This window comes from Heteronotia binoei, chromosome 8, assembly GCF_032191835.1.
Source record: "Heteronotia binoei isolate CCM8104 ecotype False Entrance Well chromosome 8, APGP_CSIRO_Hbin_v1, whole genome shotgun sequence".
Taxonomy (NCBI): domain Eukaryota; kingdom Metazoa; phylum Chordata; class Lepidosauria; order Squamata; family Gekkonidae; genus Heteronotia; species Heteronotia binoei.
In genome coordinates this window covers 97,173,822-97,190,403 of record NC_083230.1, presented here as the reverse complement: position 1 = coordinate 97,190,403, position 16,582 = coordinate 97,173,822, and the positions used below count along the sequence as shown (strand labels likewise).

The 16,582-nt window shown below is 42.1% G+C and overlaps 1 protein-coding gene across 1 annotated transcript in view; it reads right to left on the bottom strand.

The window, feature by feature from the left end:
- Positions 1–16,582, bottom strand: part of DGKI (diacylglycerol kinase iota) — a 398,043-nt gene that overhangs the window by 38,094 nt on the left and 343,367 nt on the right. The window contains 1 exon segment of the mRNA XM_060245690.1: positions 14,719–14,744. Within this exon segment, the coding sequence (XP_060101673.1) occupies positions 14,719–14,744 (26 nt within the window).

Genomic DNA, 16,582 nt, shown 5'->3' with positions numbered 1-16,582 from the left:
AGGATTGAACTCTGAAGGGAGTTCTGGCCATCACATTTAAAGGGACCATGCTCCTTTTAAATGCCTTTCCTCCTTTGGAAATAGTGGAGGAAGGGGGCACCTTCTTTAGGGGTTCATAGACTTGGACCCCCTGGTCCAATCTTTTTGAAACTTGGGGAGGGGGGGTTGAGGAGATGCACAAGATGCTATACTGAATAATTGGTGCCTCGGTACAAAAAAAACCCCAGCCCCCCAGAGCCCCAGCTACCCATGGATTGATTCTCTATTATACTCTATGGGGACCAGTCTCCACAGTGTATAATGGAGCGCCCAGCAGACATTCAACCCCCTCACCTGTTTTTTGCTAACTCTGAAGTGGGGGAGGGCCTCCAAACCAGGGAATTCCCTGCCCCTACGGGCATCCATCCTGATAAATGAGGTTTTACACTTTATTCCTGCAGGCTTTTTTAATGACAGGAGATAGAAGAAAAGGAAAGTTGATCTCCTGTCCCGGCTGAACATTAGCAACAAGCAGCAAGTCATTTGAGCTCATTACAATTTGTGTTCTGCTTTTACTATGCTTCTATCATCTTTTCTTGCTATTTTTAATTGAATGATCTCCTCTGATTACATTTGTTACTGATTTTAGATATTGCAGTTATGCTGCTTTTATGATGACAGTTATTGTCAGAGCTTTTTTTTGTAGCAGGAACTCCTTTGCATATAAGGCCACACTCCCCTGATGTAGCCAGTCCTCTAAGAACTTACAGTAGGCCCTGTAAGAAGTGTCCTGTAAGCTCTTGGAGGATTGGCTACATCAGGGAGGTGTAGTCTTCTATGCAAAGGAGTTCCTGCTACAACCCCCCCCCCCGATTATTGTTGTTGTGAACTGCCTTTAATGTAGAAAAGCAGGGTTTAAATCCCCTAAATGAATAAATATCTGATGAAAGCAGCTGTAACTCTCCAAAGCTTACGCCCGAGAAATCTTCTTGGTTTTTAAGGTGCTACTAGACTTGAATCTTGCCCTAAACAAATGCAGTTACTGGATCTCTAGGCACTTTAAATTGTCATAAGAGTGGAAGAAGGAGCAGCTTCAAATCATCTATGAAGCACGCTGGATGACTTTCAGTTACTTATTTCTCTCTCAGCCTAACCTAAACCATAGGCTGTTGTGAAGACAAAATGAAGGACAGGGGGAGAAGTAGTTGTGCCCTGAGCTTCTTAGTGGAAGAATGAGATACAAATTGTATCAGTAACTATTCTGGCTTTATGTGGAACACCACACTACGTGCTAATCACCCAAAGGGTGATTAACATGTGGAATTCACTGCCACAGGAGGTGGTGGTGGCCACAAGCATAGCCACCTTCAAGAGGGGTTTAGATAAAAATATGGAGCAGAGGTCCATCATTGGCTATTAGCCACAGTGTGTATATGTGTGTGTGTGTGTGTGTATAATTTTTTTGGCCACTGTGACACAGAGTGTTGGACTGGATGGCCCATTGGCCTGATCTAACATGGCTTCTCTTATATTCTTATCAGCTCACCCCAGCAGGAACAGCCTTCTACATTTTTCATTAGACAAAGGAAGGAAATATTTGCACATACACCTTTCCCCCTTTAAACCCATTTCTCTGCCTTAAAATGAACACAAAGCAATGTGTATCAGGATTTCCACTAACAGGCAAATGAACACGCTTGGGACCCTCAGTGCCTGGCTCACCAAAATGGAAGAACTTTCTGATAAATGAAAGGGACAGAAATCTGTGGCAAGAACATGCACTGTTTCTGAAATTAATTATAGAAATCCGTCATGTACAATCAGAAGACAGGCGGAGCAGAACACAGTGCATTGCCGGGGTCCAAACTTCATTTCTCTGAGCTGCAAACTTGTAAGATGAGCTCCCCGCCCCCACCCCAGATCTGATACCTACCATCTCATGCATTATAAACAAGAACAACCAAAAGAACTATTTCTGTATGTGGGCATCTTAAGATCATCTGAAGCCCTATTTCTAGATGTGGGCCTCTTAAATTCATCTGTACGTAACTTGAAGCCCCAGACAGTGGCTGTAGTTACCTGTTTCCCACCCTTTCCCCAGTGCTTGGGCTCTGCACACAGCCAACATTGAGAAGAAATACAAAAATCTGCTTTTCTCCAGAGCAAATTTACTCCAGGGAAAGGGAAAAGAAAGGGGCTTATTTCCCATTATGTTGCTAAGGTGTACATCTAAGAATGGTAGAGGAGGAATGGTGGCTCAGTGGTAGAATATCTGCTTGGTAAGCAGAAAGTCCCAGGTTCAATCCCTGGCATCTCCAACAAAAAAGGGTCCAGGCAAATAGGTGTGAAAAACGTCAGCTTGAGACCCTGGAGAGCTGCTGCCAGTCTGAGTAGACAATACTGACTTTGATGGACTGAGGGTCTGATTCAGTATAAGGCAGCTTCATATGTTCATATGGCAGCGATTCCAGCCTCCAGGTGGGAGCTGGAGAGCTCCTGGAATTGTAAGTAATCTCCAGACCACAAAAATTGTTTGCTTGTTTATTACCTATTTATTTCAATGGCTGCTTTGGAAGGTGGACAGCATGGCTTTGTACCCTAACCAGGGTTCCTCCCCTCCACAGACCCCATCCACCCAGGCTTTGCCCTCAAGTTTCCAGGTATTTCTGAACCAAGGTTGAAAATCCTTAAAAAAGGCTGCACAAACCCCTGGCCCATAAGGGTACAGTGATCAGGATCAGCTTTATTTCCTCTTCAAAGTGTACTCACGGGGCAAAGTTGTACAAAGAGACCCTCAGTAGGAGGGAGGAGGTGTCGGTTTCACTGTTTGCTGACTCCTTCAATACATTCTATATGAGAGCAATTTCCAAAGAAATACTGAGTCCAGAACAAGTTTATGTCACTTTTGGAAGCCACTGAAAAGGAAGAAAACATTTGTGGTCGAGCCAAAAAAAGCAGGTAGGGGAAATAAATGGAGGAGGAGGAAGAAGAGGAGGGAGAGATTTGGCCGGTTGTCTCATGCACTTCATTAAAACAGCATTACATTGGCAGGGGGGAGAAGAGTAATTGAATAAAGGCGCATTTAAAAGCAAAAGCAGACTAAGAAGCAATGCAGACCAAGCCTGGGATAGACAAATGCCTTCACTCCTAATTACCGTAGCTACTTGGCTATTCAGAAAGCATCCTGCTGGATACTGATGCTCCCCCTTTCCTCTTTGTCTGAAGGGCTTTCTGACCTCTGCCGTTCTACTGTGCACGCTCAATGAAGGTTCCTTTTATGGGACTGCTCACTGTTGCAGCTAGACGTTGCCAAGGGACACAAAAGAGGCCCTGAATGGCCATAACGCAACTTGAAATCTAGTTGATGCTACTACTGGCTGATAAGGCGGGTGACTTATAGAGCTCTTCATGCAGAGATGTTTTGATGGCATCTAGTCTGACAACCTTTCTCACTGCCAGGTGAAGAGAATTCAACAACACTAATTCAAGAGACAAGTGTTCAGTGTACATGCTGACACTGTCCAATCAATGAGGCATTTTTTCTCCTCATTTACTCCATGACCTGACACTTGTTTGTCTCTAATTTTTATATAAATGCCTTAACAGTTTGCACTGGACAGTTAATCTCCTTGTCAAGGTCAAGTGAGCTGTCCTCTTAATTTATGGAAATGGGTTAAGACAGACATAGAGAACCAGACTTCAAGATCAAAACAAGTACATCAGCTTGGAGATTTCTCTCAAGTCTGGGAATTCAGTGTTTGGATTCTGATCCAACGGTAAGCTGGAGAATAAGGTGGAGAACTCACCACAGAGTAATTTCTTGTCAGAACAAGTGTGAGAATGTTCCTGCATGTCTCAGGGAAGTGTTGAGATCACAGCCCATGAGGAATTCTTAGTGTCATAAGAACCAAGAATGAGAATTCTTGTTAAATCTACATCGTTCAGACCTTTTAGATTCAGGGAACCATTTCTAGTTAATCCATATGCTGCCATTCAAAGTCACCCAAGGCAGCTAATAAGTAAAACCATAACATGAAATCCAGTATAACTTTTTTAAAAATACAAGATCAAACTGAAGTGATATAAAGTGAAATGAGTGAACATCAATGGGATCATCTCATTTTAAAACAACTTCATTTAAAGCCCTTCCCTTTCAAAATTAAGCAAAACAAAAAAACTCTTGACTTCCACTGAAAAGCCCTGTGACAAATTAACCACACTTCCTTGGGGCCAGGAATTCCACAGACAAGGGTCCATACATGAGGCCCACTGGGTCCCCAATAATGTGAGTGTTTGGTGGAAAACCTCACCTATTGAGCTTGAGGGGACTGATGTAAGCAGGAATTCTATAGATACTTTTATTGGACTCCATACCAATAAGTTTCAAAACAACTTAAAAGCTACCAAGCTCATTGTAGTTCCCAGTAATTGCACTTAAAAAAAATCACCCATAGTAACTTTAACAGCTCCATCAGCACCTCAGGTGTTCATTCACCCCCGAATGCCTTAATCTTGGCTCACAACATGAGGTATAAGAAGAGACTCCTAGGGATATTTCTGATCTGAATCAGTATTAACAGCCAATCAAACAGATGCATGCCAATACATCCTTCTCCAAGCAAAATATCCTCAGAGCCATTCTAATCCTCCACTGGGCTGAGGAAATAAGATGAAAGATCAACCTCTCCCACAAGGGTAGCTGGTCTTGAATGTTCTTTCTGAAGAGAATATATGAGCTGTTTCTTCTCTAAGTGGTTAATTAATCAAAATAAATACCTATAGTCAGGACTTTCCCTGCTGTGTTCTCTGCTTTCTTTGGAGAAAACATTTGGAGTCATATTCATTTCTTGCTATGTGAACAGATTCCATATCACCCAGAGGCCTACAGGCTTTTATTAGGAGATGCATGAAATCACCAATTGCTTTTTGAAGCAACGACTTTTACAAGGAAGTTGTAGGAATACCAAGAAATGAGAAAATACTACAGTCCTAGTTGAACTACATTCCTAGTACATATACATCCTTCTCCCTTCCTCCTTTCTCCAAGAATCTCAGGGAGTCAAGCAGTTCTCCCCTTCTCCACTATCACTGTGGCAACCTTGTAGGTGAGAGAAACTGACTGGTTGAATGTTACTGAATGGGAATTTGAACTTGGGTTCAATGGGGGATGCTGAGTAGAGTTGCCAAATCCAGGCTGGGAAACTCCTGGAGATTTGGGGATCAAGCCTGAGGACAAGGACCTCAGTGGGGTGCAATGCCATAGAGTCCACCTTCCCAAGCATCTCCAGGGGAACTGATTTCTGTAGTCTGGAGACAAATTAATTCCAGGGGATCCCTGGGGTCATTTTGTAGAAAAATGGTATCAGAGCTCATTAGCACAATTCATTTGCATCTCATTAGAAAAAGAGATGCCAGAGCTCATTAGCACAACTTATTTGCATACACCATACACCCCTGAAATCACTGGAAGGTGGACTAAATTATACCAGCTCAGCATCTACTTTAAAATGCTTCTTGAATTATCATTGTCATCAGAAAACCTTACTCCCATCAAACTTTTAAAATTACTTTTTCCTATGTGGCCTCAGTGGCATGATGAAGTTTTCCATTTGTCTGCTTTATATGTTTTGGTTATTTTCCCATTTTTGTCAGGAAAATATTAGAAAGTTTGCCCAATTCTAAAGTTCAGCAAAATTCTCATAGGGGGTTTGAAACATGGAGCCAAGAAGCAAGTATAGGGGTGGAGGTGCAGTAAGAAAGAAAGAGCACAATAAAACTTAGAGGTTTCAGAGCTCCACTTCTGTGAGCTCCTGCCCAAAATGAGGCCTGCCTGGATGCCACCTGGAGACTGGAATCCCTAATTTGAACGCAGATCTGCCTCACTCTCATCCAGCACTCTGGCAACCACATCACATAGGCAAACTGTAACAAAAGGACACGACAATTCACCAAGCCACATTCTTCCAATGCTTCATATTTATTTGATTATTTTTAAACCTTACCCAAACTTCAATGAGTTTAGGGTGCTATATAAGCTCCTCCCATATTTTATCCTCATAGTAACCTTGTGATCTAGGGCAGCTTGAGAGAAAAGCGACGAGCCAAGTTCATCCCATGAGTTTCAAGACAGACTGGGAATTGCTATCTCTACATGCACTTGATAATTAAATATGGTGCACAAAGTAGCATTACTAAAATGGTAGTTCAGGTATATTGAACTAATTACAACAAATGTGTGCCATAAGACTAGTTTGGCCCAGATGCTACAAGCCTGGTCTCTTACAAGACTCTACTGTGCATCGCATACATGGTGGAAGCTGCTTTCCAATTCTAATCAATGCAGGGTTGCCAGCCTCCAGGTACAGCCTGGAGATCTCCCGCTTTAACAACTGATCTCCAGCTGGCAGAGATCAGCTCCCCTGGAGAAAATGGCTGCTCTGAAGGGTGGACTCCATGGCATTGTACCATGCTGAGGCCCCTCCCCAAATTCTGCCCTCTCCTGGCTCCACTCTCAAAGTCTCCAGGTGTTTTCTAACACAGATTTGGCAACCCTAAATCAAAGCCATTCAAGGGCTCAGCAAAGAACTCCACAGCACAGCACAGCTTCCTTTTTCCAATTTGTGTACGTCAAGCACATGGCACTAGCTAGGACTTAACTCTTGTAGTCAGAACCAATAGCTATGACTTGCATTCAGGTTGTGCAGCTTGTCAAAGCCGCTGACAACAAGGCAGGAGATAAACCTATTGCACAGACTGCCATTCCCACAGGATCTCTGCTGACAAGGAACAAGTGTCAAACTCTTTATTTAGGCAGGGGCTCCCCTACGGGACTTCTGGTACTATGAGCTGTTGAGTGAAGTGTCACACACCAGAGGGAATCAGAGACAAAACAGGAAAGGCAATTGGTTCCTGTAACCTTTTTGGCGCCACCTTCATAAAACTCTGTAATTTGAGGAGGAAAGAATTAGGGTCAGGAAAACTACTATGAGTGCGAAATGACAATCCTCTGCCATTCCTCCTTAAAGACAAACACAGCTCCCCGAAGCTACTGTCTTAAATCTGTGATCCCACAAGTCATATTTGCTACTGTGTTAGTAAACCACACATCTTTGTTACAGGCTGGGATTTTACATTCTTCATGCCTGATAATTTAAGATCAGATCCCCAAACTAGTCTAGAGTTCCAGGGCAGATGAGAAAGGAGAGGCTATGGCTCAATGAAAAACAGACATTTTGGACTTAGAAGATCCTAGGCTCAATCCACAGCATCTCCATTACAAAGGATCAGGTAGCAAGCAAAGTAAAAGACTTCTATCTGGAGCCTGGAGAGCCATTGCCAGTCGAAACAGGCAGCACTGATCTTGATAGACCAGTGGGCTGCCTCAGTCTAAAGCAGTTTCATGTGCAACGTTTAATTTGTTAACAACAACTGATGGAATTTAGTATTTACCTAAGGCAACAATTTGGAGTAGTTACGATTTTTGTTATATATACACCATGCTGGACTATAAACCACATTCATAAGAAAAACCAACTACATTTGATTTCTGTCAAATAACATCATTCTGGAAGTTCACAAAATACAGTGAAGATTAATGATGGTGACTTCTAACAATATACTTCCTCGTGGCAACAGCTAGTCTCTAGGACCACAGGAGAAAAGCAAGCAGATTCTCCAAATATTAACGGTTAACTTGTGGACACTGTTTTGATAAAGTGTTATTTATTTATTAAAATATTTACACCCCGCCTTCATCATCATCATACTTTTTATTAGCATACTCAGACACAACATGAAATAAGGACAGACAAGATATACAGTCTAAGATTAAGAACAATAAGCTAATAAAATTTATAGTGAAACATGCCCCGCATAGATTTTAATGGACTTCTCCAGAAATTTACTAACAACCCCACCTTTCCTCTCAGTTCCAGACAGCTTACAAACGATGATTTAAAACATTGCAGATTAAAACCAAATAACCCCTCCCCCCCAAAAAAAAGATGCCTGCCATTCATACATCCTCAAAAGCCACGGCAAACAAGTAAGCCTTGCAATGACATCTAAAGATCTCTAGCAAGGGGGCTCTCCTCACTTGTTCAGGGAGTCCATTATATAGTATAGGAGCCATGACAGGTCTGACCTCTAGTCAATATCATGAAGATCACCCTGAGTAGGGAAAAGTCAGCAGGTAGCAGCCTGACCACTGTAGTTGGCACATGGGAACATGTAGTAGGACATCTTGATAAACATCTTGTCCTTCAGGTATTGGGGCCCCAAGCTGCAAAGAGCTTTTTAGGTCATATTCAGCACCTTGAATTGAACTCGGAAACTGGCAGCTAACGTGAACATTTCAGATGGGTGAGATATATTCCCATTGGCTAGATTCTGACAACAAATTGGGCAGGTGCATTCTGGATGCACTGCAGTTTTATCACTGTCTTCGAGGGCAGCCCAACATAGAATGTGTTACAGTAGTCCAACTGCAGGATTACAAAAGCAGTGAGGCCAAATCAGCTGAGTATAAGAAATTAGTCAGCGAACCAGGCACAAGTGATAGAAGACCCTTCTGGCCATTGCTCCAACTTGCTTTTCAAACTGCAAGGAAAGGTCCAAGAACACTCACAAGCTTTTAACCTGCTGAGCAAAAGACAAGTCCACTCCATCCAGGACAAGTGGACCCAATGCCTCTATATACCACCCTTCCCAAACAGCAATACCTATGTCTTGGCAGGTTTCAGCTGCAGCTTGTTCCTTGTTCAGCCTTAGCTACCTGACCACAGCCTCAAAGTTCCAGTTTAGAACCTAGAATGATGAATCTGGAGGCTTACAGAACGAAATATAGAACTGGGTATCATGTGCATGTGTTACTATTACTCTACCTCAAAGCTGCAGACAATCTCATTTAGCAGCCTCTAGTTGATTCTGCTCTTCCAATGGAAACTCTTTATATCTGATCAGACTAAAAAGATTAAAACACCAGAAGGCTGCTTCTGCAACAGTGAATCCATATGCCAACCAATAGATAACAATAAAGTGGTCAACTGTGTCAAAGGCTGCTGAAATGTCCAACAATATCAACATAAGTGACAGCTCCTGTTCAACTGTAAATGAAGATCATCCACTGGTGCAACTGAAGCTGACTTGATTCCAAATTCAAGCCTGTAACCAGATTGAAACAGGTCAAGGGCAAATGTGTTATCCAGTAACTCCTCAGCAAAGATGTCAATGAGACAAAATGATGAAATTCACTATGACGAGGATCTTTTAGCAGCAAATTTTACCGTCAGATAATGGGATTTTTTTGGTCCTTAGAAGACAATGGATCTTTGAATGGATCACTGATCAAGAAGATACATTAATTTATGCACTGTTGATTAGATTAAAGCAGTAAGGTTGGTTCAGCAAGTATTGCATTTGTATACAGGATAGTTTCATAGATAGTAGGGCTCTTCTCAAATTAAAGAACAATTAGTTAATAAGGTGGCCTGTTACTGTACATTTATTTTCCAAAACCTCATTATAGGAACATATAGCAGATATTGTGGAAAGGTAAGTAATTTTAAAAAGGCTATAATTCATTAAAAGAAAAAAAACAGTCTTTAATATTTTCTTATTCACTACCTATTAGAAGTGAAAAGCAGACAAGGCAAGCTTCAAGACGTACAATTCTAAGACAGAAAGGATCACAAGGGAAGTATCTCTGAGTCAGCTTCAGGAAGATTTTAAAATCAATCTGCATTGGACACCTTATAATTTTGCATTCTTTCAAAACCTTCTCTAGGTTGGCCTCCGTGATTAGAACTCCAGACATATTATGTGTCCATGAAGAATAACATGGGGATCAAGTCCACATTACAGTATAAACAGAGTCTCTTTTTGTTGCTGGGGCTCCAAGAAACTAGGCAAGGCGATGTTCGAACAGGAAAATTTAAGACAGAGAAGAAGAATTAAGTCCCTTCCCTAATAACTTAGCCTCAATGCATTTTATCCTCCATGGTTCCATTATCTGGAGTACCAACGATGCCCTTCTAGGATTACACATAGTTTGATTTGCTTTCAACAGTTATCTGATAAGTCATTTTTGGATTTTTAAAATTATTTTTATTATTTATTATTAATTTAAATTAATTTTAGATTAACCATTTTATTAGTAAAACATTTATACCATGCCTTTTCTAGAGCTGAAGGTAGCTTCCAGCAACACACTTTAAAAATGCATTAAATAACCATTTCTAGAATTCAAAACTATAAAGGTTGGCCATTACCGAACAGACTTTCTAACAATGCAATCCCTATTCAGAATTACCCTAGTCTAGCCCACTGATTTCTGATCATAAGAAGATCTCATACTGGAGAAACCTTTGTTGCTTGAGGTGGGGGGGGCACCATGGGAGGACTTTTAGTGTCCTGGCTCCACTGATAGACCTCCTGATGGCATTTGGGGTTTTTTGGCCACTGTGTGACACCATGGCCTTGTTCACACGGTGTGTTGAGTTTGTGTTAAACTGACCCGGTTCTGTTCCGAATATCTTTGTTCCAGATATTATCGATCAGACTGCCATACTGCAATTCGAATCACTCCATGGTGAAACCATCTTCTGCCATCCACACGACGGCACCATGCAGTTCTTTTTTTTCTCCACTTTTATGTGCATATGCGCACATGCGCATGAGCATAGGTTAAAACATTATGCAGTTATGTGCATATCGCTAAGTAGTAAAAAAAGATGGTGACCATAAACCGGATGTCTGAGGCTCCTTTTGCTCTGGGACAGCCTTCAGACATCAGGAAGTTGATCGAGAACTATCCAGACGGATATACTGTGCGTCTGAAAAGCCCCAGAGTGTTGGACTGGATGGGCCATTGTCCTGATCCAACATGGCTTCTCTAATGTCCTTAACCCTGCACAGGACTGCAGTGCAAGAGGCCAATGAGAGGCCCCTTGAAATAGGACTTACAGGCCTTTCTAAAGGCCAGCAAAGAAGGATGCATATTCTCTGGAAAGCTGTTCTATAGCTATGGGGCAAGGCAAGAGAAAGCCCAGCTTCAGACAGGAGACCACAATGAAGGAAAACAAAATGCTGGACTAGACCAGGAGTGACCAAACTGAAACCTGGGAGCCACATGTGACTCTTTCACACATATCGTGTGGCTCTCAAAGCCCCCACCACCCCATCGGACGGCTTGGGGAAAGCATTTCCCTTTTAAAATCACTTCTCAAAGCCAAGCCAGCTGGCTGTTTGGAGAAGGCATTTAAAATTAAAGTTTCTTTCTTTACCCTCCCTCCGTCATCTATTACCCTGCCTGCCTTCATGTCTCACAGCTCTCAAACATCTGACATTTATTATATGTGGCTCTTATGTTAAGCAAGTTTGGCCACCCCTAGATGGATCTCTTATCACAAGGATAGTTCTCAAAACATTAACACCGAGCATGATGACCCTGTTGCTTTATAAAAGCACCAGGATGCAGAAATTCATTGGGTTTGCTCTTGCATATAATCATTCTCCTTTGCAGTAATACATTTCTCAACCAGCTATTTCACTGTCATTAAGCAGAAGCTTTTAATGTCCTTGGTATGATAGAAGAAGAGTGCTTGTGGCTTTGATTCTCCATTTTCAAAGTAAGCTCATAAATGCTTTTATAGTACTGCGGTGGTTAGGGATATTGATCAAACTGTAGAACTGGTCCCTAGTCACAGAGGCACAGGTGGTAAATGGAACTTGAGAGGGGTTTGCGTAAGGGAAGAAAATAGTGAAAGCAGACAGGAAGGGGAAATGGTAGATGCAGATATTGGAGATGAAAGTCAGGAGGATCCATAAGGAAGTTGTTCATATGCCGGCTGACACTCAATTAATAGATAAATGATGGAGTAATAAGATAATGTAAGGGAAACTGTATACTCATCTAATAAGTCACTGACCACTGACAAGGATCATAATACCAGTAGCCAGGACATCCTATTAAAATGTAATGCTTCCTCTGAAGTATGAGAACCAAAGGCAGCAATGTCAGGTTTTTGCAAGGATCAAATGCAATAAACCTATCCTTCAGCCATGGAAGTACAGAAGGGAACATCACAGGCTTTCTTGATGTTGTGAAATATTTCAAAGGACTGAAGGTGAATTTTGTTTTTGCAGCCACTGAGGCTGAGCCGACCAGGCACTCCCCTTCAGTGCAAGTCCCACCGAAATGAGCACTTAGCTGCCCATATGATGTCACTTTCCGTTTGCCTTCATAATACTGAGCCTTGGGTAGAGATGGGCATGAACCAGCTCACAAACCTTTGTTCCTGACGAACTGCAACACAGCTGTGAACCTCCACGAACTTTTAAGGCAGTTTATGGAGGTTCATGGGGAGCAAAAAGCAGGGGTTTAAACTCCTTCTTTCTCTTCCCCGCAAAAGCCAACAAAGCAGCTGAGTGGCCGGGAGCAGGCTGCTTTTTAGATCAGGAACAGCTGAGACACGGTGGCAGCCTGCTCCTGCGGCTCAGCTGTTTAAAGGGGCTTTCTCAGGCAGCCAGTCTTTGGGGCTGACTACCCAAGAAATCCCCTTTAAACAGCTGTGCCATGCAGAGCGAACTGCTCCTGTGGCTCAGCTGTTACTGATCTAAACAGCTGACTCACAGAAGCAGCCTGCTCCCATGGCCCGGTTGTTTAGAGCCCAAAACAACTGAATACAGAAGTAGGCTGCCCCCATGGTTCTTCTATTTTCAGAATTAGTTTAGTTCATAAGGCCATAAGCATGCTCCAGTTGGGAAGGCCGCAAGCATGCTTAAGTAACATCCTTAAGGGTTGATACACAGCTAGGCCTGACCGAAAAGACACAAGAGTTACCAACATTCCAGTCTTATCTATAACAGAAACATAACTTGCCCGGTGGCTCACTGCATTTCTACTATGTTTCTAAGCAACAATAGTAGGGGGTTCTTAGAGTCCAAAATGGATTTATCTGGTCAAGCACATGTAAAGTAGAATTTCTTTCTGCAACATAAATCCTGATCAATGGACTGCTCCCAGCCTGGCAAGATATATCAGTAGCGGGTAGCTGATTCTCACAATGGAATTATGCTAGATGTGGCAGCCAATTAGTATGTATATGCTAACATGTGCCAATGTGTCATCAAGCATATATAAGATTGTGACCATCTTGAAAGAAGGTATAGCAGCTTGGTATTGAAGGCTTTGGTTTAGCTCTCCTCTCCGTTCATTGCAATAAGCCTTTTTTTCCTTCCTCTTTCACCAGGACTTTGGCTGTATGTCTTTTATTGGCCAAGGACATTCAGATTTGTACAACACACATACATTGTATAGTATGTGTATTGTAGTGTATGGTAGTGTTTGTGTGTGTGTGTGTATATGGTATTCCACGAGAACTGGCCAATTGCAATTATAATTTTTGCCATTTAATTAGGGTTCCCAAGTCCCTGGTCCAGGTGGGGATTCCCCTGCACAGGAGTTTCCCAACCCGCCGGCCCACATTAGGCAGGCAGGAGGAACTTCCCCTAATGTTGCTGGCACATTGATGTCACCTGGAAGTGACATCACTGCAGTAGCAACATCATGCAGCGGCCACTCTAGGCATTTCTGGGAAAACCCTATTGTTTTCTCAGATGCTCTAGCCATTTGGAAGGGAAAATTCTATGGTACAATTAATGAGTTTCAAAATTCAGAATGGTCAATTTGCAATGGTATCAACCTTCATTTTACTCATGCATCCTCCCCATAAAATTTCTGACTATGGACTCAAGCAGGCCACTGTTTTTCTAACCTCCTCCTCCACCACCTTCATTCTATGATTTGTGGATAACAGGGGTGGACTGGGATGGGGGAAATGACTCTGCCTTCCAGCTCATGCTGGTCCCAACTCAAAGGGAGGGATGGAAAGGCAGCCTGCCTATCCAGCAAACAAACTCTTTCCAAGTCCTTGACAGCCCTGAGGTGTGCTTGATGCTGCTTCCCCCAGGCTGCATAGGCATCAGCCATGATTGTTACCATGCTTCCTGGGCTGGGTATGCTCTGGGTATGCTGAGCACTGACTTGCCCTGACCATATGGATCTCAGGTGCACTGGGTGTCAACTCTCCCAGGATGCACAGATCTTGAATGGGCTGGGTGCCAACTCTCCTGGGACAGATTGACCTTGAGCAGTCCAGTTGCAGCCTTCCCTAGGCAATGTGGGCCTCTGGTAGACTAGGTTTCACCTCATTCAGCCCATGTAGGTCAGGTGCCAGCTACCTCATGCAGGCTCTTTTTGCCAGGTATGGATGAGAGGCCGTAAGTCTACTGGGAGACGTTCCAATGGCTCTAATGGCAAAAAGTGGATCATAATTTTTCTGTAGCTTACAGGAAGTTACACAAGTGACTAAGAATATACATGGAACACTTAAGAAGACATTTTAAAAAGTCATATGCATTCTAAATATTTTTGTTGAGAACTTCTTCCATTAAGTAAAGGTTCCAGATAATGGAGACAGCCAATAATATCCCATCAGTTTTGCAGATCAAAGCTCAACCTTATTACTGGGTGCAATTGTAAAAGAGCTACATTATAGACTGCGCTGAGCTGAACAGGACAACTGTCCACTTGAAGTCACACAAGAATAATACATGTCCACATCAGGAGCTGATTCTTTCCCACATTCAGAAAGAATATACTTTGAACTTTTTTTTTCCAAGTTGCCCTTGGCTTCCATTTTTATTTCATCATGAAAAGCAATAAATATGGATTCTTACCTTCATCTTCTGAAGAAACTGGAGACCTGGAATAAATGACAAAGGTCAATCAATCTTTTTGTGAGATGAAAAGACAACACAGTTCATTGAAGCTGTAAGTATTTCTGCAAGAACATTAAGTACAGGAGAATTCAAATGACGCTGAACATTCCCTCAAATTATATTACAGGCTATAACGTGGCCAGCTTCCATTCTAGCATCGACATTATCTCTTAAATCTTTGTGTCAGACTGAATCTTCTGAAACAACCACTGTGGTTCTAGAACCATGATGATAAACAAAAACAAAAATAATGGTTCAGGTACAACGTGAAGTTCAATTGAAACAGCTTAAGCAGGTGATGAAACAGAACTCTTATAACAATCAAATGGGAGAAATATGAGTTAGTTTCTCAGCTCAATTCCTAGCCATACAAAGGAATGTAGGTCCACAACTTTGGGTCAATGCAGGTCTATCACAAACTAACCAAAATAGAAGGCAGGAAAACCCAACCCAAAGAAACAATGAAGTTAGATACCTGAAGATTAAGTGAGAGAAACTCATAAGAAATGGATTCAACAATAAATATATTCCATCCTTGAATAAGCAAATATTTGGACTAAAAAGTCCTGAATCTATGTAACATGATTCAATTAAATATCTCTAGGTTAATAGCCTCGAACCAATAAAACAGGACATACAGCTTTCAGTTAAAGATTGATACGTATATGCACTCTGAAAGTTTTGATAGCCATGGTCAGAAGTAGTTATGAAATCTGCATTCCCTGGATGTGTGTGCCTAAAAGTCTAAGAAAACTTTTTATACAACCTAATTATTTTGCCACACAGTCTATCTGGAATGCAGAGTTTAGCAGGCAACAAATGCCATCTTCCCTGGTGCCATCTTCCACTAGGTTCCCATCCCTATGGTTTACTGAAGAGGAGGAGCAGATTGGATTTATACCCCGCCCTTCACTATGCAAAGGAGTCTCAGAGCAGCTTACAGTCTCCTTTCCCCTTTCCTCCCCACAACAGACACCCTGTGAGGCAGGTGGGGCTGAGAGAGCTCTGACAGAAACTGCTCTTGAGAGAACAACTCTGACAGAGCTATAACTGATCCAAAGTCATTCCAGGAGTTGCATGTAGAGAAGTGGGGAATCAAACCTGGTTCTCCCAGATAAGAGTCCACACACTTAACCACTACACCAAACTGGACATAAAAGGAACTGGGAAATGAGCTTGTGCAAAGGGAAATATCCTCCTAGACAGACATAGGTGTTTCTGGATTGGTTTTTAATATTGTTTTAATTTACTGTGTGTCTGTTTGCACGTTTATTTCTTTATCTTGTAGTCACTTCTCTTGAATCCTGAACTAAATGGGAGAAAGGTAGGAGTACAAATATTTTAAACATTTTGTATAACCATGGCAGAAAACACATTCTGAATTTGATCAGCATTCCATAAAGCCTGTTTTTAGGCACAAGTAGTGGCTATGATCTTTTTTTCTCTGCCCCCATTGTGTTAGCTCTGCTTCTGAAACTTAATTCTGATTCAGTAGAAGAAAAACAATCTGGAGTTCACTGTGATTCTTTTGCTTTACTCCTTGCTGGTAAAATTGATCATGTCAAGTCCAAATCCAGTGCCCAGTGGTAGAAAACCCTATATTAACAGAGTTGAAAGTATCTACATTTGTCAGATTGCTCACATGAACACCTGAAGCCAACTGCTATTGAACCAGACTTTCAGCCTATCAAGGTCAGTATTATTTATTTTGGCAGTGGCTTTCCAGAGTCTCAGACAGGGATCTTCCACATAACCTACCACCTGGTTCTTTTAAATCATGATGTCAAAGATGGAAACTGGGTAATTCTGAATATAAAGCAGA